This window comes from Ovis canadensis, chromosome 26 (genome assembly GCF_042477335.2).
Source record: "Ovis canadensis isolate MfBH-ARS-UI-01 breed Bighorn chromosome 26, ARS-UI_OviCan_v2, whole genome shotgun sequence".
NCBI lineage: Eukaryota > Metazoa > Chordata > Mammalia > Artiodactyla > Bovidae > Ovis > Ovis canadensis.
Genome location: NC_091270.1, coordinates 49,688,721 through 49,713,810, shown reverse-complemented (window position 1 = coordinate 49,713,810; position 25,090 = coordinate 49,688,721). Strand labels below are relative to the sequence as shown.

At 37.2% G+C, this 25,090-nt stretch overlaps 1 protein-coding gene across 1 annotated transcript in view; it reads right to left on the bottom strand.

Moving 5' to 3' along the window:
• The window catches only part of LOC138430939 (disintegrin and metalloproteinase domain-containing protein 32-like), a 196,576-nt gene that overhangs the window by 37,816 nt on the left and 133,670 nt on the right, over window positions 1-25,090 (bottom strand). The window contains exons 15-17 of the mRNA XM_069572993.1: window positions 19,436-19,541; window positions 17,824-18,004; window positions 11,406-11,489 (exon numbers count right to left, since the gene is read on the bottom strand). Of these exons, the coding sequence (XP_069429094.1) occupies window positions 11,406-11,489; window positions 17,824-18,004; window positions 19,436-19,541 (371 nt within the window). The remainder of the gene's footprint in view (window positions 1-11,405; window positions 11,490-17,823; window positions 18,005-19,435; window positions 19,542-25,090) is intronic.

The window sequence follows — 25,090 nt, the reverse complement described above, 5'->3', positions numbered from 1 at the left end:
GAGAAGATAGGGGTCTGGAATTCTCAAGGAGGAGGAAAAGGACAAACATTTTTTTCTACGTTCCTTAGTAAGGATTAAATAACAATAATGTATCCTGCTTGAGGACAGTTTCTCCTTCCTGAAAACCTTCTGACTAATCCTGATATCTTAAAATGTAAATTATGGGAGTGGGTCTAGTAAAATTTTTACAACCTTGAGACATTCTTCTGATCTACTGCAATAACTAATTTTAAAAGTATATAACTCCCTTGCTTAGACTAAGCAAGGGGGGCACTCTCCATCATCTTTCTGATGTCTGTGTCAGAAGCTTTCTCTGTCCCTTTTTCACTTTAATAAAACTCTGCTAGGCAAAAGCTCTTGAGTGATCAAGCCTGGTCCCTGGTCCTGAAGCTAAATCTTCCTTGGAGATCAAGAATTCAACACTGTTCACCATAAGCTATCACATACACAGAGATGTTTCAAAAAATAAAATGGCAACCTCCTCCAGAATTCTTGCCTGGGAAATCCCTTGGACAGAGGAACCTGTCTGTAGCTTAAGACCCCAAGCTACAGTCCATGGGGTTCTAAGAGAATCAGATGAAAGACCTTGCAACTAAATAACAAAGCAATACAACTAGGTACATGTATCAATGGTAACACAACTAGTTTAATGTCTTTCTTTGAATATCAAATTAACCTCATTCATTGATCCTGTCTGTTGGCATAGTTAAATCTGTGACCCCTTAAAGTTATTAACAGAAAGAATATATTTTAATTTGGATAGTGTTTTACATTTGTATTCAAATGTGAGTTTTTTTAACTTACTGTCTTCATACTGCAACCTGCTTTTTATTATTCTAATACTTATTATTTTAATGTTGTGTGATTTTTGGCTTTAAGCTAATTTTCTGAAAGTCAACCCATAGAAAGCTAATTTGCCTGGCCAATTCACTTAATGTCAAACTACTTAACAGTTAATTCATGAAATAGTTATCTAGTATTTGTGAAATGAAATTATCAATCTTATTATTTACTGTTATTTTTTAAGCTCTTAAATTATACAAGATTGAGTGGAGTAGCTATCACTGAATTGAAAGATTTCTGTGAAGTTTTAGTAAAGTACTCTTTATTTCGTCTCAGAAATGTATCTTACTACAATTCCCATTTATATAAGCCCAATTTATATCTCTCTAGGTATACAGGCTGGAGAAGGCGATGGCACCCCACTCCAGTACTCTTGCCTGGAAAATCCCACGGACAGAGGAGCCTGGTAGGCTGCAGTCCATGGGGTCGCAAAGAGTCGGACACGACTGAGCGACTTCACTTTCACTTTTCATTTTCATGCGTTGGAGAAGGAAATGGCAACCCACTCCAGTGTTCTTGCCTGGAGAATCCCAGGGACGGGGGAGCCTGGTGGGCTGCCGTCTATGGGGTCGCACAGAGTTGGACATGACTGAAGCCACTTAGCAGCAGCAGCAGCAGCAGCAGCAGCAGCAGCAGTTATACTAGCAGAGACAGTTTTTTAAATTTTTGTGAGAACAAAAACAGAACACTGTTTTATGATCTGGCATGTAAGAAGCTTGGAAGTCACCACTCCATCTTAACAAGTAAAAAAAGAGAACAAACTGAAAATCAACAGTTTTTATGTCAGAGAACTAAAGGTCATGGGACAAACTGCTGCCTCCAAAATGGTTGAGGCAGACAGGCAAACACAGAGAACCACAAATCATCAGAGTGGAAACCCAGGAGCAGAAATCCCCATGAGATTCAGTACCAGAATAGGAAACAGATATACTACCAGAGGCTCAGTTTGGTCAAGTCCGACAGTTAAAAACTCTAAGAGTGCCCAGCACCACCAAACCAGCTCTCCAACAAATGCCAAAGGATACTCTCTAGACAGGAAACACAAAAGGGCGTATAAATCCGAACCCAAAACAATAAAGTAAATGGCAACGGGATCATACTTATCAATAATTACCTTAAATGTAAATGGGTTGAATGCCCCAACCAAAAGGCAAAGACTGGCTGAATGGATACAAAAACAAGACCCCTATATATGCTCCCTACAAGAGACCCACCTCAAAGCAACGGACACATACAGACTGAAAGTGAAGGGCTGGAAAAAGATATTCCACACAAATAGAGACCAAAAGAAAGCAGGAGTAGCAATACTTATATCCGATAAAATAGACTTTAAAACAAAGGCTGTGAAAAGAGACAAAGAAGGCCACTACATAATGACTAAAGGATCAATCCAAGAAGAAGCTATAACAATTATAAATATATATGCACCCAACATAGGAGCACCACAATATGTAAGACAAATGCTAACAAGCATGAAAGGGAAAATTAACAATAACACAATAATAGTGGGAGACTTTAATACCCCACTCACACCTATGGATAGATCAACTAAACAGAAAATTAACAAAGAAATGCAAACTTTAAATGATACAATAGATCAGCTAGACCTAATTGATATCTATAGGACATTTCACCCCAAAACAATGAATTTCACCTTTTTCTCAAGTGCTCACAGAACCTTCTCCAGGATAGATCACATCCAGGGCCATAAATCTAACCTTAATAAATTTTAAAAAATCAAAATCATTCCAAGCATCTTTTCTGACCATAATGCATTATAAGATTAGATCTCAATTACAGGAGAAAAACTATTAAAAATTCCAACATATGGAGGCTGAACAACACGCTCCTGAATAATCAACAAATCACAGGAGAAATCAAAAAAGAAATCAAAATATGCATAGAAATGAATGAAAATGAAAACACAACAACCCAAAACCTGTGGGACACTATAAAAGCAGTGCTAGGAGGAAAGTTCATAGCAATACAGGCATACCTCAAGAAACAAGAAAAAAGTCAAATAACCTAACTCTACACCTAAAGCAACTAGAAAAGGAAGAAATGGAGAACCCCAGAGTTAGTAGAAGTAAAAAAATCTTAAAAATTAGGGCAGAAATAAATGCAAAAGAAACAAAAGAGACCATAGCAAAAATCAACAAAGCAAAAAGCTGGATCTTTGAAAAGATAAATAAAATTGACAAACCATTAGCCAGACTCATCAAGAAACAAAGAGAGAAAAATCAAATCAATAAAATTAGAAATGAAAATGGAGAGATCACAACAGACAACACAGAAATACAAAGGATCATAAGAGACTACTATCAGCAATTATATGCCAAGAAAATGGACAACGTGGAAGAAATGGACAAATTCTTAGAAAAGTACAATTTTCCAAAACTGAACCAGGAAGAAATAGAAAATCTTAACAGACCCATCACAAGCACGGAAACTGAAACTGTAATCAGAAGTCTTCCAGCAAACAAAAGCCCAGGTCCAGACGGCTTCACAGCTGAATTCTACCAAAAATTTAGAGAAGAGCTAACACCCATCCTACTCAAACTCTTCCAGAAAATTGCAGAGGAAGGTAAACTTCCAAACTCATTCTATGAGGCCACCATCACCTAATACCAAAACCTGACAAAGATGCCACAAAAGAAGAAAACTACAGACCAATATCACTGATGAACATAGATGCAAAAATCCTTAACAAAATTCTAGCAATCAGAATCCAACAACACATTAAAAAGATCATATACCATGACCAAGTGGGCTTTATCCCAGGGATGCAAGGATTCTTCAATATCTGCAAATCAATCAATGTAATTCACCACATTAACAAATTGAAAAATAAAAGCCATATGATTATCTCAATAGATTCAGAAAAGGCCTTTGACAAAATTCAACATCCATTTATGATTAAAACTCTCCAGAAAGCAGGAATAGAAGATAACCCTGTATGCAAGACAGCAAAAGAGACACAGATGTTTAGAACAGACTTTTGGACTCTGTGGGAGAGGGAGAGGGTGGGATGATTTGGGAGAATGGCATTGAAACATGTATACTATCATGTAAGAAACAAATCGCCAGTCTATGTTCAATACAGGATACAGGATGCTTGGGGCTGGTGCACGGGGATGATCCAAAGAGATGATATGGGGTGGGAGGTGGGAGGGGGGTTCAGGATTGGGAACTCATGTACACCCGTGGCTGATTCATGTCAATGTATGGCAAAACCAATACAGTATTGTAAAGCAAAAAAAAAAAAAAAATCTAAGAGTGTCCAATGGGCCCTACGCTTTTGTGAATTTTACCTCTAGGAGCTGGACCAGATTCTTACAGTAAATATCAGAGAAAAATTCCCTTGCATTTTCAGCAGGGGGAGGGGAAAGGAAGAAGTTTTGAAACATACCAGAATACTCTGTTCTTTTTGACAAAGTTTAACCTTAAGAGAAATTACTATAACAGAGCCTAAATTTATTGAGTTTTCTTTTTTTTCCGTGCCTATCTAACATAGGTGAAGGGAAAATTGTAACTCTAGCCTACTTACCAATCATATTCCATCTAAGAAGCGGGGGAAAACTGAGAAACACTCATGAAGTTCACAGACCAAAAGTATATTAGGTCTAAAAGACAGATCTAATGACAGGACTATAGAATACTTCCACTCTTCTTCTATAGAGCTTACCACATATTATTAAAGGCTTTCACTATGGCAGTTCCTTTTACCCAGTCGTCATGTACAGCTATCAGGAAAAAAATTACAGGGTTTAAAAAACAGCAAAACACACAGTTTGAACAGAGCAAGCATCAGAGCATCCTATAATAAGGATGTTGGAATTATCAGACTAGGAATTTACATTAACTATAATTAATATTTTAAGGACTTTAACAAATAAAATGGACTGCAAACAAGTATAGATAGGTAATAGAAGCAGACAGATGGAAATTCTAAGACAGAATCAAAAAGAAATGCTAGAGATTAAAAACTATAACAGAAATGAAGATGGGATAAGACTTGTCAGAGCTAAGAATCTCTGAGTTTAAGGATTTCTCAATAGAACTTCCAAAATTAAAAGACAAAGAGGAAAAAATACTGGAAAAAAATCCCAGAAGTTCCAAAGACTATGAGACAACAACAAAAGGGATAACTTTTGTGAAATGGCAGTGAAAGTGAAAGCCACTCAGTCATGTCTGACTCTTTGTGATCCCATGGACTATACAAATCCATGGAATTCTCCAGGCCAGAAGACCGGAGTGGGTAGCCTTTCCCTTCTCCAGGGGATACTAGAAGGCAAAAAAAAAGAAAGATATGAAAGACACTGGAAGCGATAATGATTGAAAATTTTACAAAATTAAGGTTAGATACCAAACTAAAGACCCAAGAAACTCAGAATCCAACAAGCAGGATGAATGCCAAAAGTTTACATGTAGGTATCATATTCAAAGTGTAGAAAATCAAAGATAAAGGAAAACCTTGAAAGATGCCAAAGGACACCAAAAAACCCTTATCTAGAGAGAGACAATGACAAAAATTACATTGGACTACTATTCAGAAATAATGCAAGCAAGAAGAGCATGGAGTGAAATATTTATAGTGTTTATAAGAAAAGAATCATCAAGCTAGAATTTTGTATCCTGCAAAATTAACCTTTCAAAAATGAAAAATAGACTTTCTCAGACAAACTAAAATTAAGAAATTTGTCACCAGTAAACCTATTGTGGTAGAAATGATAAAAGAAGATCAAAGATAAGAAAAATTATAAAGGTCAGAAAAATCAGATTTACATAAAGAAAAGAGTATTAGAGATGGAATAAGTAAACAAAAAAATTTTTCTGTTGTTCTTCTTAACTGATCTAATAGAAATCAGATTGTTCAAAAAAATAATAGCAGCTTGGTAATCAATTATGTATGTTTCTGTGTAAGTGAAATGAGTGACAGCATGCTACAAAAGATAGGAGGGAGGACATGGGTTATTTTCTTATTGTAAGATTACTTATACTACAAGCAGTATGGTGTTACTTGAAAGTGGACTTAGGTGAGTTGCAAAACGTATACTGCAAACACTAGGGCAACCCACTAAAGAAGTAAACCAAAAAATATAAATGATGTGTTAAGAAAGAAAATGGCATCATATATTACAAAAGGCTCAACTAGAATGACAAAAAGAAGAGTGGAAGCCAAAAGTAAGAACAAGGCAATAAATAAAAAACAGTAACAAATATGATAGCTCTTATTCCAACTATATCAATCATCACTTTGGATGTTAACGTTCTAATATGCCAATTAAAAGAAGCTGGAAAAGTACGGCTGAAGATGGTGACATAGGAGGACCTTGAACTCACCTTGTCCCGTGGACTCATTGAATCTACAACTACTAGTTTCCTCTAAAAGAAAAAAAGTCCAACACAAGCTAATTGATTCCAACATACCAAGTGAATGAGGAAAAACCCACATGGAAGCAACTAGGAGACACTGAGATACCATCTTGCCATAAACCCCACACCCAGAGACCCACAACCAGGAGGGAATTCAAAACCCCTAGCTTCTGGCAGAGCCGCAAAGGATTTCAACCTCACCTCTGGCACCCCAACTTTTCAGACATGCACCTGAGAAATGAGCCCCACAGAATCCAGCTTTGAAAGCCAACAGGGCTTGCATCTATGAGACCCCTAAGGTTAAAGCAAGGGATAATGCCAGCAATAAGGTGAAGTGAAAAGCAACTTTATTGCTCCCCTTCAATCTACAACCTGTAAAACATCCACATTGCAACAAAGTCGTCTCTGCGCGACATACCAGCACACTAGAGAATTCTACATATCTTTAAAGCTAAGAGTGGGTAAACTGGAATAGACAGAGAAGGCAGAAAGGAGAGAAAGCAGAGGCTGTACCTACAAACTTGGACCTCCAGCCATGACAGCTAAGTCTGCAATCACAGAGAACCCAGGAGTAGCAGAGCAGGTGGCACGGATGACCCTGGCCTCCTGGCTACAGCCACACCTGCAGCCACAGGTAACTGAGGAGTAGCAGCAGTGGGACGTGGGACACTGTTCCTCCTGCTGCTGAGCCACGACTCCAGCCCCCTGTCCCCTAACCCACAGCAATGGAGCCCACAAACTTTAAAACATCAGACCTGTTACAAGTGGTGGCATGATCCTGGCTCCTGTATCACTCTTCCCCACTCACAGTGGTGGTGGAGCCTGAGAATCAGGTGATCCTGGACAGGAGGGAAGAGGCCACCTTCCCAGTGCTCTAGGCAGCAAGGACAGTGATGCTGACAGAATCCCTAAGGCACAAGAAAAGGGATGATGAGGGCACAGGCAACAACTCTGACAGAGTGCTGGAGGGTGGAATGTGCAGGCTTTAAAGTACAAAATAACCAGAAACAGCGCCTGTAAGAAAACTCCAATACTTAGGCTATTCCACCACCTACTGGAAAATGAAAGAAAGCTCTCTAATTTCTAACTCATTGAATCATTAGAATCAAGCAGAAAGGTATTCCCTACTTAAAATGCACCAGAAGAGGAAAGACTCATCAAGAGCCATGAAGAACCAATTAACACAATCTCACAAAAAGAAAATGAATTATCCAGAAATTGAACTTTAAGTCAAAAAATACTGCAGCCTAACTGATAGAGAATTCAAAATAGCTATCATGAACAAACTTAAGAAGTTACATGAAAACTCAGAAAGGCAGTTCAATGAGCTCAGGAATAAAATTAATGAACAAAGGTATATTCTACCCATAAGACTCAGATTCTAAAAAAAAAAAAAGAACCAAATAAAAATTCTGGAGCTGAAAAACTCAATAAATGAGATGAAGAATGCATTAGAAATCTCTAAAAATAGAGGAGACCGACCATATGGAAGAGAGAGCTAACATGGGCATGAAGATAGAAATCTAGAAATGATACAAGTAGAATAGGAAATAGAAATAAGATATTAAAATAACAAAATTCTGTGAGAGCTATCCAACTCTTTTAGGCAAGGCAATCTAGGTAAAGGGTATCCCAGAGAAGAAAGGGAGAAAAGAACAGAGAGCATTTTTAAATAAATAATAGTTGAGAACTTCACAAACATGGGGAAGGAACTGGATATACTAGGACATGAAAATAAAAATCTCCTAATAATCTTAATGCAAAAAGACCTTCAACGTACACTAAAATTATCACAGGTCACTGATAAAAGAATTTTAAAGGTAGCCTTAAAAAAAGGGATGGTAACCTACAAAGGAACCCCCATTAGTCTATCAGCAGAAAAATTCTACAGAGATGGCAGGGGGCAGAGAGGTGACATTCCCAAAATACTCAGAGACAGAAACTGTCACCCAAGAATATTCTATGTGGCAAAAATATCATTCAGATATGAAAGAGAAATAAAGACTTTCCAAAGACAAAAGCTGAGAGTTCATCACCCCTAGATCTGCCTTACAGAAATCTTGAAAGGAGCTCTTCTACCTTAAATGCACATTAAACTTTCAGTAAGGTGATATATCTGGAGAAGGAAATGGTAACCCACTTCAGTATTCTTGCCTGAAAAATCCCATGGACGGAAAAGCCTGACGGGCCACAATGTAAAGGGTTGCAGAGTTGGACATTACTGAGCAACTAAGCAAGGAGATATATAGACAGACAAAACTAAAAAAAACAAAAAAACAAAACAAAAAAAAAAAAAAAAAACTGCAACTCTGCATCAGAATAGATTTTGTAAAATTTTATTGCAGCATAAAGATTAAAGGGAAAGAAGTAGAAAAAATAACTAGAGCTATTTCAATTTGGTAACAAATTCACAATATAAAATAATTTGAGAAAACAAAAACACAAAAATGGAAGAGGAAATTGATGGAACTCATATAGGCAAATGACAAGAAGCTATCAGCAGAAAAACAACTATTAAGAAAGTTTATTTCATTTTTTATTAATTTTTATTAGAGTATAGTTGCTTTACAAGCTTGTGTTAGTTTCTACTGTACAGCAAAGTGAATTAGCTATACGCATACATACCCCTCTGTTTTGGATTTCCTTCCCATTTAGGTCATCACAGAGCATTGAGTAGAGTTCCCTGGGCTATACAGTACATTCTCATTGTTTATCTATTTCATACATATTACCAATGGTGTGTATACATCAATCCCAATCTCCCAATTCACCCCACCCCCCCTTCCTCCCTGGGTATCCATATGTTTGATCTCTATCTGTGTCTTTATGCTCTGCAAATAAGTTCATCTGTATCATTTTTCTGGATTCCACATATAAGAGACATCTTTCTCTGACTTACTTCAGTCTGTATGACAGTCTCTAAGTCCCTCCACATCTCTGCAAATGACACAGTTTTGCTTCCTTTTACGGCTGGGTCAAACTCCATTGTATACATGTACTGTCTCCTTTATCCATTCCTCTCTTGATGGACATTTACTTTGTTCCCATGTTCTGCTGTCAATAGTGCTGTAATGAACACTGAAATGAAGGATGCTGCTGAATTTTGGTTTTCTCCAGATATATGCCTGGGAGTGGGATTTCTGGGTCATATGGTAGTTCTGTTTTTAGTTTTTCAGGGAACCTTGATACTAGTCTCCCTGTGGCGGTACCAGTGTGCATTCGTGTAGGAGGCTTCCCCATAGCAGTTCTGACCAGTGTGAGGTGATCTCATTTTAGTTTTGATTTTCATTTCTCTAACAATTAGTAACACTGAGCCTTTTTTTCATGTGCTTGTTGGCCATCTGTATGTCTTCTTTGGAGAAATGTCTAACTAGGTCTGCCCACTTTTTCATTTTGTCTTTTTCTTTTTTATATTGAGCTGTATGAGCTATTTGTATATTTTGGAGAGTAATCCTTTATCAGTTACGTCATTTGCAAATATGCATTAAGTAGGTTGTCTTTTCCAGTTGTTTATGGTTTCCTTTGCTATGCAAAAGCGTTTAAGTATAATTAAGTCCCATTTGTTTATTTTGTTTTTATTTCCATGACTCTAGGAAATAGATCCAAAAAGATATCACTGCTATTTTCATATCATAGAGTATTCTGCCTATGTTTTTCTCTAAGAGTTTTATAGTATCTGGTGTTGTATTTAGGTCTTTAATCCATTTTGAGTTTATTTTTCTGTGTGATATTAGAGACTATTCTAATCTTATTCTTTTACATGTAGCTGTCCAGTTTTTCAGTAAGCATCATTTATTGAAGAGATTGTCTTTTTTCCATGTATTCTTGCCTCCTTGTTATAGATTAATTGATCATAGGTTGTGGGTTTATTTCTGGGTTTGCTATCCCATTCCATTGATCTATATTTTCATTTCTGTGCCAGTACCATACTGTTTTGATTACTGTAGCTTTGTAGTATAGTCTGAAGTCAAGGAGCCTGATTCTTCCAGTTTTATTTTTCTTTCAAGATTTCAATTTTTCAAGATTGCTTTGGTTATCTGGGGTCTTTTGTGTTTCCTGTGTTCCATACAAATTTTAAGATCTTTTTTTGTTCTAGATCTGCGAAAAAAGGCATTGGTCCAAAAGTACACATAAACCTCCACGTTCATAGCAGCACTGTTTACAATAGCCAAGACATGGAAGCAAGCTAAATGTCCATTGGCAAAGGAATGGATAAAGAAGGTGTGCTACATGTGTACAATGGAAAAGGAACAAAATAATTCCATTTGAAGCAACATGGATGGACCTAGAGATTGTCATACTGAATTAAGTAAGTCAGACAGAGAATGACAAATGTTATATGATATCACTTACATGTGGAATCTAAAAAAAAAAAGCTACAAATGAACTTAGCTACAAACCTGAAATAGAGTTACAGATGTAAAAACAAACTTACAGTTATCAAAGGTGAAAGTTGGTGAGGGAAGGATAAATTAGGATCTTGGGATTACCAGGTAAACAATACCATATATAAAACAGAAAACTAATAAGGATTTACTGTATACACAGGTAACACTACTCAATATTCAGTAATAACCTATATGGGGAAAATCTCAAAAGGAATGGCTATGTATACGTATAACTGATTCATTTTGTTGTACACCTGAAGCTAACACAACACTGTGAATCAACTATATGCCAATAAAAATTTTTAAAGAAGAAATAAAATAAAATAGGTGTGTTCCACTATCACTTGAGATTGACAATCTAACCTTCTATCCACTGCACTCTTACTTTTTTGGTATGGGAAATAAATTGATCTCAATGGGGAGAAAAGTCTCTTATTAAAAGAGGGATAAAACAAATAGCTTTCCCTCACACTATGTATTCACAGACACACAAATTTTACCATAATTACCTTCCTGCAATGAATAGGTTAATGCATTTGTTGGAATATTTAACACCTCTGAAAAGTACACAACTATAATAATAAATTTGCTAAAGGCATCAGCAATTTAATGCTGTAAAATGTTCCCTAATGCAAATGGCAACAAATTTAGTAATCTGATTCAGCCCCATATAGCTAGATACAACAGGTCCTAGCACATGGTAGAAACCCAATAAATGTTAAATAAATTAATGACTGATGCCGAAAAGTATCTAAGAGAGATATAATTTGGGGAAATATGAATCATGTGCTTACTTACTCCATTTCCATTGCACTTTGCTGAACACTGATTTAATTTGTCTATAAACGGCCTTACTTCTAAACATTGACGATTTACACAAATCTAAAGACAAACAAACAAATTTTTTCCAAGTTAGAGGAGTCCAGTTATCTTAACATTACCATCAGTAATTTTATAACACAGGACAACAGGTATTCAGTGCAGTAAATTTCCATTAAGTACCGTTTCTGCTGTATCCCACAGATTTTTATGTTACATTCTCACTTTCATTTAATTCAAAGTGTTTTTCCATTTCTTTTGAGATTTCTCCTTTGGCATAAGTGTTATTTAGAAATGTATAGTTTAAGCTACAAATATCTGGGGATTTTTCAGATAAATTTAATGTAAATTATGGACTTTTGGTGTAGCATTGTGGATAGTGGAGTCTGCATTTATGTAGGGGTAAATGGTACATGGAAATTCCCTGCATTTTCGGCAACTTTTGATGTAAACTTAAAACTTTTCTAAAAAATAAAGTATTTTTTAAAATAAATTTTTAAGAAATGATTCAGGTTTATGTTATTACTTCCCCATGTAATAAGAAGCTTGGAAGTTGCCACTCCATCCTAAAAATAATGAGAAAGTTGAACAAACTGAAAAAGCAAAAACTCTTTTAGGATTCATAAAAGTGATTTGGTGGCAAATCACTGCTCTCAAATTGGAGAGATAGACAAGCAAATACAGGGAGTCACAGCTTACCAGAGCAAAGATTAACAAGCAGAAAGCTCAGATACCAGTGCCAGGGAAGGAAAGTGATGAATTGTGGACAAGGAAATGGCAACCCACTCCAATGTTCTTGCCTGGAGAATCCTAGGGATGGTGGAGCCTGGTGGGCTGCCATCTATGGGTCACACAGAGTTGGACACGACTGAAGCCACTTAGCAACAGCAGCAGCAGTGATAAGGACAACCCCAAGACTTAAAAACCCCAGAGGCACCCAGTCATGAGGAACCTCCATTGTTTCAGGTGATGTATATCCAGGAGCTCAACCAGGTTCTCACAGTAAATATTAGAGAAATTTTTTTCTTGTAATCTTGCAGAAGGAGGGGAAAAGAAACCATTTTGAAGTAGCCAGAGCAGTCTGTTCTTAACAAAGCTGGCCCTCAGGAGAAACGAGTTATTAATAATTATAGCCTAATCTGCATGTGTTCTATCAGAGCCTAACTGATCTGGGAGAAGGGAAATATCCAATATCAGTCTGCTCTTAACCTTCCATATGTGAAAAGAGAAATACCCAACTCCAGTCTGCTCCAGCCATACTGTCCCATATAAGGGAAGGAAAAAAAAAAAAAACTGAAAAACACTTGTGAAGTTCACAATCCAAAGGCACAGGTTCACTGAAAGACAGATCTAATCATAGGACTGAAGAATATTTCCCTGCCACAACACCTCACCACCACATTACTAAAGGTCCATTTACAGAGGTCCATTTAGTGGGTTGCCATTTACAGCAGTTCTTTTGCCTGGCACATTATGCTCAGCTCTCAAGAAAACAGATAAGGTTATATTAAAAGCCCAAACACACAATTATCAGAAACAGACATTGTCAGGATACTGAAATTATCAGCCTTGGAGTTTAAAACAATTATGAGAAGAAAATGGCAACCCACTCCAGTATTCTTGCCTGAAGAATCCCATGGACAGAGGAGCCTGGTGGGTACAGTCCATGGGGTTGCAAAGAGTCGGACACAACTTAGCGAAGACTCACTCACTCATGATTAACATCTTAAGGGCTCTAACAGACAAAGTAGATAGCATGCAGGAACAGATAGGCAATGGAAGCAGAGAGACAGTAATCCCAAGGGGAAAGAAATAAATGCTGGAATGAAAAAAAGCACTAACAAAAATGAATAATGCCTTTAATGGGCTTATTAGTATACTTCACATACCTGAGGAAGGAATCTCTGAACTAGAGGATATATCAAAAGAATCCTTTAAAACAAAAAAGCAAAAAGAACAAAGACAAAAAAAAAAGAATATTCAAGGGACAACTACAAAAAAGCATAATGTATATGTAATGGAAATGCCAGAAGAAAAAGAAAAAGGAACAGAAGAAATATTTGAAACAATGTGCATGCTCAGTTGTTTCAGTCGTATCCTACTGTTTGTGATCCCATGGACTGTAGCCTGCCAACTCCTCTGTCCTTGGGGATTCTCCAGGCAAGAATACTGGAGTGGTTTGCTATGCCCTCCCGCAGCGGATCTTCCCAACCCAGGGATCAAACCCAAGTCTCTTATATCTCCTGCATTGGCAAGTGGGTTCTTACTAATGCCCCCTGGAGAGCCCATTTGAAACAATAATAACTGCAAATTTTCCCCAAATTAATATCAGATATGAAACCACTGTTCTAGGAAATTCAGAAAACAATAAGCAGGATAAAAACAAACAAAAAACCACTACACCTAGGCATATCATGTCCAAACAGAAAATCAAAGAATAAATCTTTTAAAAAGCAAGATTTAAAAAAAAAAAAAAACAACAACTTACCTATAGAGAAACAATGATAAGAATTATATCTCACTTCTCCTCAGAAGCCAGGCAGTCAGAAAAGAGTGGAGTAAAATACTGAAGGAAAAAAGATCCCCAATCTAGAATTCTATATACTGTGAAATTTTCCTTCAAAAGTTATGGAGAAATAAAGCCTTTCTCAGACATACAGAAATTGAGAGAAGTTTTTTAATGAAGTTCTTTAAAAGAGGAAAAAGAAGATAGGCCATAAACTAATAGTATGTACAACACCAAGACTGAAAGCTTATATAAACTATTTCCTTTGTGTAATAAACATGTGTCAATGTAGGCTGATCAGTTGTAACAAATATACCATACTGAATGGAAGAAGTTAATAACATGGTAACATACGCTTATGTGCGGCCAGAGTATATAAGGGAAAGCTTTATATAATTTCCTCTCAATTTTGCTGTGAATCTAAAATTATTAATTGTTAAAAAGACAGTCCAAAAAATGATTCAGGGCAGGGATATGGAAGTAACAAATGAAACAAGACTGAAATAAAAAATCAGAACCAAAAGAAAAACCACTTTTTCTTACAATAGACTGAAGTCTAACAAAACCATCCTTAAGAGCACAGTTTAAATAATATTGTGTATTCCTTGCCTATATAAAAAGTTTACATAGAAAAAAATCAATAAATGGGATTCTCCTCCTGCCCTCAATCCCTCCCAGCATCAAAGTCTTTTCCAATGAGTCAACTCTTTGCATGAGGTGGCCAAAGTACTGGAGTTTCAGCTTTAGCATCATTCCTTCCAAAGAAATCCCAGGGCTGATCTCCTTCAGAATGGACTGGTTGGATCTCCTTGCAGTCCAAGGGACTCTCAAGAGTCTTCAACACCACAGTTCAAAAGAATCAATTCTTTGGCACTCAGCTTTCTTCACAGTCCAACTCTCACATCCATACATGACCACTGGAAAAACCATAGCCTTGACTAGACGGACCTTTGTTGGCAAAGTAATGTCTCTGCTTTTGAATATACTATCTAGGTTGTTCATAACTTTTCTTCCAAGGAATAAGCGTCTTTTAATTTCATGGCTGCAATCACCATCTGCAGTGATTTTGGAGCCCCCCAAAATAAAGTCTGACACTGCTTCCACCGTTTTCCCATCTATTTGCCATGAAGTGATAGGACCAGATGCCATGATCTTCGTTTTCTGAATGTTGAGCTTTAAGCCAACTTTTTCGCTCTCCTCTTTCACTTTCATCAATAGGCTTTTTAGTTCCTCTTCACTTTCTGCCATAAGGGTGGTGTCATCTGCCTATCTAAGGTTATTGATATTTCTCCTATCTTTTAATTTCATGGTTGCAATCACCATCTACAGTGATTCTGGAGCCCAAAAAAATAAAGTCTGACACTGTTTCCACTGTTTCCCCATCTATTTCCCATGAAGTGATGGGACCAGATGCCATGATCTTCGTTTTCTGAATGTTGAGTTTTAAGCCAACTTTTTCACTCTCCTCTTTCACTTTCATCAAGGGGCTTTTTAGTTACTCTTCACTTTCTACCATAAGGGTGGTGTCATCTGCATATCTGAGGTTACTGATATTTCTCCCGTCAATCTTGATTCCAGCTTGTGCTTCTTCCAGCCCAGCATTTCTCATGATGTACTCTGCATGTAAGTTAAATAAGCAGGGTGACAATATACAGCCTTGATGTACTCCTTTTCCTGTTTGGAACCAGTCTGTTGTTCCATGTCCAGTTCTAACTGTTGCTTCCTGATCTGCATATAGGTTTCTCAAGAGGCAGGTCAAGTGGTCTGGTATTCCCATCTCTTTCAGAATTTTCCACAGTTTATTGTGATCCACACAGTCAAAGGCTTTGGCATAGACAATAAAGCAGAAATAGATGTTTTTCTGGAACTCTCTTGTTTTTTTGATGATCCAGTGGATGTTGACAATTTGATCTCTGGTTCCTCTGCCTTTTCTAAAACCAGCTTGAACATCTGGAAGTTCATGGTTCACGTATTGCTGAACTCTGGCTTGGAGAATTGTGAGCATTACTTTACTAGCGTGTGAGATGAGTGCAATTGTGCCATAGTCTGAGCATTCTTTGGCATTATTAGAGTCCCCTAGAAAAGATATTTGAAGTTTTCATCTAAAGTTACTACAGCTATATAACCTTCTAGTGTAGAATATTTTAATATCCAGATATTAATTCTTTTAAGTATAAAGTATAATAATCAGAGGATTAAGGATATATTCCTAACTTCTTTATTTCTAGCAATATCAACTTCCTAATTTGCAGTTTTCTTAAATGAGTACAATAATACTTTTTCTAAAGCATTCAAGATTTGTTTCAAGGTTAAAATGAAATAATGTGAAAATGATTTCCTTTTAAACATGAAAGTACAACACTCTTCAAAGAAATGACCTCACAAATACTCTCTAAATCCTGACAACCAAACCCTGTAAGCTTTTAATGTGCTCAGTCTTCTCATTAGTTCTTGGCCCCCACGGTGCATCTAACAACTCTTTTTAGAATGTACTATATTTTTTGTCTGCCTCAGTTGAAATTGAGATGAAGTCCTGCTACTTAATGACATTACTGACAGAAACAAAGTTCCCAAGAGTGTTTCACCATATATGATTTATAGTATCATTAAAAGCTACCTGGTAAAATTTGTTTTCATAAGGCATCACTGAGAAGAACTGCCCATGTTATAGAAAAGATTATGTTCTTACTAAATTACACATAATTTCAAAGCATCCATTGACCATGTCTCATTTTTTAATTGCTTTGACTCCATGGCATAAATACATCTACTGAGCTTCCTGGCATATCTGTCCTTCAAGGAGATATTCATGACTTCCAGGCATGAAGAGGAAATCAATATGAAGACTATATACTTTATCTGTGGTAAACTTCATTTAAACTATCAGATCACCAAAAATCACCAAAATACATACATTCATTTTACATATTTAATATTTTATTCAAAATCATCTGTCGGGTAAGGAGGAAGAGTCAAAATTCAGATCTCTGTGCTTCTGTCTTTAAAGGCTACACTTTACACTACATGATAGTTCCTCATGAGCAAATTTCTGGCTAGGAACTAAATGAGATTCTGAAGTAAATTTATTCCATGCTTTCTCCATATTTGGCTGTTTGCTCTCATAGATAACCAATTATAACAACCACCAAGAATAATAGCCAACCTATATTTAGTTCTTACTATGTGTTGAGCATTGTACTACATACTTTATAGTATCATTTCATTTAATCTTTGCAATAACCCCATAGAGTAAATATCATTATTATCCCCATTTTACACACAGCTGTCATATCTCAAACTGGTTGGATAACCTGCAAAATGTCAAAACCCAAGAGGTAAAGATTTATTCCTGTGGCACCATCTAAGCTATACTCTTATCTACTGGGTCACAAAGAGACATATATAAGTAAATGGGATTTCTTCTTTCTTCTGCAAGAATAAAAGTGAATTCCCAAGTTATGGAATATTTAACTACAAGTATTCCCAAGACCTCTCTCCTCCATACTACTGTCCCCAAACTCTTAGAGCTTCCTTGCTTACAACACTGAAATTCTAAAAAGGAACAAACACTGCCATTTCCCTCAGAGACCAACTGAAGCTTACTCATTTTCTCCTTATCCAAATATTTGAGGTTATTTGGTCACGTGTGTGCTTAGTCGCTCAGCCATGTCCAACTCTTTGCGACCCCATGGACTGTAGCCCTCCAGGCTCCTCTGTCCATGGAATTCTCCAGGCAAGAATACTGGAGTGGGTTGCCATGTCCTCCTCGAGGGGATCTTCCCAATCCAGGGATCTAACCCAGGTCTCCTGCATTGCAGGCAGATTCTTCACCAACTGAGCCACAAGGGAAATTAATAGAATAGATTTTTTAATTGATTTTAAGCTATTTACCCTCTCTTTATCACAAATAGAGCCATTATTGACCACGAGTGGATCTTTTATACCCGTTGTTTCATAGTGCATTGTTATACATACAACACTTCGCACAAAAGCATAAATCACAGAAGCATTGTCTCGAAGGAAAGGAGTTTCAAGTGGGTAGGTACAGATTAATCTTCCACATATAAGATTCCTACAAACATAATAAAAATATATGATTATTATACATAAGGCATTTATTATGAATGCTTCATATTTTCTTTCTTTGACCAAAAAAAATAAAGAATGGTTCTCCACTTATGGCAATATGTCTAAGGAAATGTAACACTTTCCTACTAACAGTTAAAGTAAAATGTAACGCCACTGATATATGCTTATCTTTCAATGATACTAATGATCTTTTTATCCACTGTACAGATTGGTGTACGATTGTCAAATAAACAATTCACTCAAGCTTTTTATATCTCTCTGTAGAGGGGCAGAAACTAAGTTGTGACCTCTACCCTCAAAGACCTTACAATCTAATACTAAATATGACATAAACCTTATTAAATGTGCTATGAATGAAATAAGCAGATTCTTACAGATATTTAAGATGAAGATATATTCTAACTTAGTAGTCAGGGAAACCGCATACAGAAGATGCCATCTGAGTCCAAGCTTACAAATTAGTAGAATTTCAACAGGCAGAGTAAGGTATTTTGAAACAATCATAGCATAAGCATTACTTATGAAGGAAGTAACATTACAAGAAGCATAAGGTTAGATGATATGTTTGCTGCTGCTGCTGCTGCTAAGTCGCTTCAGTCATGTCCAACTCTGTGCGACCTCATAGACGGCAGCCCACCAGGCTCCTCTGTCCCTGGGATTCTCCAAGCAAGAATACTAGAGTGGGTTGCCATTTCCTTCTTCAGATGATATGTTTACCAGCCTGTAAATTCCATGAGTACAAGGATCATGTATGTTTTGCTAACTTGTATCTAACTAGCTAGTGGCCAGCATATAGTAGGTTCTTTAAAAATATTTGTTAAAAGAAATTCATGACCAAAATATCAAAGAACGGGCTTTTCAGACACAGGAGAAGTTGAACTTCATTTTAGAGACACTGGGCAGTCTTCAGCTTGGGCAAGCATTCAAATGAATGGGGATAGTATTTTCATTTTTGAATTAAAGATTTTAAAATTTAAAAAATAAAAAACTAAAAAAAAAAATAAATAAATAAATAAAAAGAAAATTCAGAAACAGAGATATCTTGGTTTCTTGGTTAGATCCTACCAAGAATAATAAATCCTAAGAATTCTCATCACAAAGAAAAAATAAATAAATAAAATAAAATAATGAGTATGTTCAGACAGGAAAGGTGCAATGTTTATCATTAATTTCAATCTTGGATAAGATCTTGGAGCCTAGTAATCATCTACATATAAATATTTAAAAATCACATTGAAATTTAATAAGCCTGTAGTACAAGAATGATGTCAGGACTAGAGATTTTGATTTCAGATTAACTCCTGAACACACGTGATACCTGAAACGATTGGAATTAATGGCATACATAGTGAAAAACTAAAAACAGAATTTTATAGCATATAAGATAGGAATTTTCACTATCTGCATAGCATACCTCCATGGGCAAAATGTATATCTGAGTCCCTCTTGACCACAGTTCCCAAATCTATCACTTTGAGACTGTATTTCTTCATAGCAGGCAAACGGAGCATTTTTTGAACCTGTCAAAGTTAGAAATACATTTAGATTAAAACTTCCTTTAAATTAAAACTCAAATATATTTTTTTATTTTTTATACACAGTGGAGTATTACTCAGCCATTAAAACTTAAATATATTTAAATTATGACTTCTTCAATTTCCTCATATGTTTCTTTACTTTTTTTCTCTATCATTGTCATCTATTGAAAAGTTCCCTAGTGAAGTTTTAAGAAGAGAGAAATGAAGTGAAAACTATTGCTCATGATTATTTCTCCTTTTAATTCACTTTGGCCATTTGTAGCTCAAAAGATACTATGAGGGTAGAGGAGAATTGAAAGTGAAAGTGTTAGTTGCTCAACCACGTCCGACTGTTTGCAGCTCCATGAACTATAGCTCACTGGGTTTCTCTTTCAAAGAATTCTCCAGGCAAGAAAACTGGAGTGGGTTACCATTCCCTTCTCCATGGGATCTCTCTGATCCAGGAATCAAACCTGGGTCTCCTGCATTGTAGGTGGATTCTTTACCATCAGAGGAACCATACTTTTTTTTTTTACAACCAGAGTTGTAAAAGTATAAATCTTAAGAGAGCTCTGTGAAAGAAGGCAATAGAGAAAGAATGCAAGAAAACTATTCTTGTTCTCCTAGATTCTGAGTAGGAATTTACAAAAAGCCAGGTCTATTTAAAAAAAAAAAAAAAAAAAAAAAAAAAAAAAAAAAAAACCTCATTAAAGAAAATTCATACCTTCAGAAAGTCTGAAGTGAAGGGACCAAAATTGTCAATCCATACATATTTACCAATTTTTCCTTTGTTATTGTATTAGCTTTCTATCACTGTGTAAAAAATTACCAAAATTTTGACACCTTAAAACAACACCCACGTCACAGTTTCTTAAAGTCTGGCAAAGCACATTTAGGTTCTCCGTTCAGGGTCTCAAGGCTGAAATAAAGTTCCTGGCCAGAGTTACAGCCTTATTTGAGTCTAGAGTCCTCTTCCAACCTCATTGGCTGTGAAGAATTCATTTTTTTGTAGCCGTTGCTTCATTTTGTCACTATCTGCCAGGGGTTGCTCTTGGCCCTAGGAACTCCTGTTCAGGTCCTAGTGACGTGGCCCTCTCACAAAAATGACTGCTTATTTCTCCCAATAAAGTAGAAGTAAATGTTTTTCTAGAATTCTCTTGCTTTTTCTATTATCCAACGGATGTTGGAAATCTGGTCTCTGGTTCCTCTGCCTTTTCTAAATCCAGCTTGAACACCTGGAAGTTCACAGTTCACGTACTGTTGAAGCCTGGTGTGGAGAATTTTGAGCATAACTTTTGTGTGTGAGATGAGTGCAATTGTGTGGTCGTTGAACATTCTTTGGCATTGTCTTTCTTTGGGATTGGAATGAAAACTGACCTTTTCCAGTCCTGTGGCCACTGCTGAATTTTCAAATTTCCTGGCATACTGAGTGCAGCACTTTCCAAGCATCATCTTTTAGGATTTGAAATAGCTCAACTGGAATTCCATCACCTCTACTAGCTTTGTTCGTAGTGAAGCTTCCTAAGGTCCACTTGACCTTGCATTCCAGGATGTCTGGCTCTAGGTGAGTGATCACACCATGGTGGTTATCTGGGTCATGAAGATCTTTTTTATATAGTTCTTCTGTGTATTCTTGCCACCTCTTCTTAATATCTTCTGCTTCTGTTAGGTCTTCTGCATGAAATATTCCCTAGGAATATATCTCTAATCTTCTTGAAGAGATCTCTAGTCTTTCCCATTCTATTGTTTTTCTTTGCCAAAGCCTTTGACTGTGTGGATCACAACAAACTGTGGAAAATTCTTAAAGAGATGCCTCACGAGAAATCTGTATGCAGGTCAAGAAGCAACAGTTAGAACTGGATATGGAACAGACTGGTTCCAAATCGGGAAAGGAGTACATCAAGGCTGTATACTGTCACCCTGCTTACTTAACTTATATGCAGAGTACATCCTGAGAAATGCTGGGCTGGATGAAGCACAAGCTGGAATCAAGATTGCCAGGAGAAATATCAATAACCTCAGAAAATGCAGATGACATCACCCTTAAAGCAGAAAGCAAAGAAGAACTAAAGAGCCTCTTGATGAAAGTGAAAGAGGAGAGGGGAAAAGTTGGCTTAAAACTTAACACTCAGAAAACTAAGGTCATGGCATCTGGTCCCATCACTTCATGGCAAATAGGTGGGGAAACAATGGAAACAGTAAGAGACTTTAGTTTCTTGGGCTCCAAAATCACTGCAGATAGTGACTGCAGCCATGAAATTTAAAGATGCTTGTTCCTTGGAAGAAAAGTTATGACCAACCTAGGTAGCATATTAAAAAGCAGAGACATTACTTTGCCAACAAAGGTCCATTTAGTCAAAACTATGGTTTTTCCAGTAGTCATGTATGGATGTGAGAGTTGGACTATAAAGAAAGCTGAGTGCCAAAGAATTGATGCTTTTGAACTGTGGTGTTGGAGAAGACTCTTGAGTACCTTGGGCTGCAAGAAGATCCAGCCAGTCCATCCTAAAGGAAATCAGTCCTGAATATTTATTGGAATGACTGATACTGAAGCTGAAATTCCAATACTTTGGCCACCTGATACAAAGAACTGACTGTTTCGAAAAGACCCTGATGCTGAGGAAGATTGAAGGCGGGAGGAGAAGGGGACGACAGAGGATGAGATGGTTGGATGGTATCACTGACTTGATGGACATGAGTTTGAGTAAGCTCTGGGAGTTGATGATGCACAGGGAAGCCTGGCATGCTGCAGTCCATGGGATTGCAGAGAGTTAGACACGACTTAGCAACTGAGCTGAACTGATTTCTCCCAAGCCAGCCAAAGAATCTTCTGACATTTCTCATCTTTTAAGGGCTCATATTATTAGGCGAGGCTCCACTTAGAATGATCTCCTTTGGATTGATTCAAAGTTGACTAATTATGGACCTTAATTAGGTCTTTAAAATCCCTTCATATTTTCTGTATAAACTAATCATAGGGACGATAGTCCACCACATAGTCACTGGTTCTCACCCAACTCAGAGGGAGGAATCTCTAAGAAAATACCACAGTAATGATGGGGAACATCTTAAGAGTTCCACCTAGCAAAGTTACTTTCTCCAGAATGAACCATGCTAAGTCTAACTGACCATCAATAAAATATAAAAGTAGCTAATAATATCTACCTTAGTGGATTATTATTAAAATTAATATGATATTATTTAGTCACTCAATTTTTTGCCTTCTCCTAATTCTATCTCCTTCTACAATTTTTAAACATTAGCCCATCAAAGGTGATTATGCACATACTGTGAGGGCAGGTAACATTATTCTGAGTATTGACAGTGTTTAATCAGTTCAGTTGTGAATCTGAGACTACCAGGTTAGGAATATTCTTCATCCAACCCTATCTTTACTAACCCAAATATTAGTAAAATATTCCTTCTAAAGGTGCCAATGTGCCCTATTATTAATTTCTCCCTTGAATACCCTCTCTCATGTTAGGGACTTTCTCTCAGCTCAGTCTGGGTTTTGCACAGTAATTATGGAAACACCAAAAGGGCAATATGTTGAAAATGTGAAATCACATATTAAATATTTCCTTAAGTCCAGTATACCGACCAAGTCTACAAAGTAATAGAATTTGCCCTTCCATAGTCCAAATGGTGTATTTAGATTCCCTCTACCTTATTATCAAATGCTATGAGGCACAATCCCCTTCATAGGCCACAGCCTTGTTGTGGCAAAGGGGCTTGCTTCACCTTGAATGAAGCTATGAACCATGCTGTGTAGAGCCACCCATGATCGACAGGTTACAGTGAAGAGTTCTGACAAAACATGGTCCACCGGTGGAGGTAATAGCAACCCATTCCAGTATCCTTCCCTGGAAAAAGCCATGAACAGTACGAAAAGGCAAAAAGACATGACACCGGAAGATGAGCCCCCAGGTCAGAAGAGGGGTAGAGCTATTGGGGTAGAGCAGAGGACAGTTATTGATCACTCCAGTTAGAATGAAGTGGCTGGGCCAAAGCAGAAACAATGCTTAGCTGTGGATAAGCTGGTGGTGAAAATAAAATCTGATCCTGTAAAGAACAATATTGCATCAGTTCAGTTCAGTTCAGCTGCTCAGTTGTGTCCGACTCTTTGCGACCCCATGAGTCACAGCACGCCAGGCCTCCCTGTCCATCACCAACTCCTGGAGTTCACCCAGACTCACATCCATCGGGTCTGTGATGCCATCCAGCCATCTCATCCTCTGTCGTCCCCTTCTCCTCCTGCCTCCAATCCCTCCCAGCATCACAGTCTTCTCCAATGAGTCAACTTTTTGCATGAGGTGACCAAAGTACTGGAGTTTCAGCTTTAGCATCATTCCTTCCAAAGAAATCCCAGGGCTGATCTCCTTCAGAATAGACTGGTTGGATCTGCTTGCAGTCCAAGGGACTCTCAAGAGTCTTCTCCGACACCACAGTTCAAAAGCATCAATTCTTCGGCACTCAGCCTTCTTCACAGTCCAACTCTCACATCCATACATGACCACAGGAAAAACCATAGCCTGGACTAGATGGACCTTAGGTGGCAAAGTAATATCTCTGCTTTTGAATATGCTATCTAGGTTGGTCATAACTTTTCTTCCAAGGAGTAAGTGTCTTTTAATTTCATGGCTGCAGTCACCATCTGCAGTGATTTTGGAGCCCCCAAAAATAAAGTCAGCCACTGTTTCCACTGTTTCCCCATCTATTTCCCATGAAGTGATGGGACCGGATGCCATGATCTTAGTTTTCTGAATGTTGAGCTTTAAGCCAACTTTTTCACTCTCCTCTTTCACTTTCATCAAGAGGCTTTTTAGTTCCTCTTCACTTTCTGCCATAAGGGTGGTGTCATCTGCATATCTGAGGTTATTGATATTTCTCCTGGCAATCTTGATTCCAGCTTGTGTTTCTTCCAGTCCAGCGTTCCTCAATATTGCATAGGAACCTGGAATGTTAGGTCCATGAATCAAGGTAAATTGAACATGGTCAAGCAGGAGACTGCAAGATTGAACATCAACATCTTAGGAATCAGTGAACCAAAATAGATAGGAATAGGCAAATTTAATTAGGATGACCATTATATCTATTACTATTGTCAAGAATCCTTTAGAAGAAATGGAGCAGACCTCACAGTCAATGAAAGTCTGAAATGCAGTACTTGGGTGAAACCTCAAAAAATGACAGAATGACCTCAATTTGTTTCCAAGGCAAACCACTTAACATCACAGTAAACCAAGTCTATGCCCCAGCAACTGTGTGTAAGAAGCTAAAGTTGACCAGTTCTTTGAAGACATACAACACCTTCTAGAACTAAAACAAAAAAGATGTCTTTTTCATCATAGGAGATTTGAATGCAAAAGTAGGAATTCAAGAGATACTCGGAATAACAGGCAAGTTTGTCTTGGAATACAAAATGAATCAGGACAAAGGCTAACAGAGTTTTATTCAAAAAAACATGCTGGTCATAAAAAATATCCTTTTCCAACAACCCAAGAGAGGACTCTATGCATGAACATCACCAGATGGTCAATACCATAATCAAA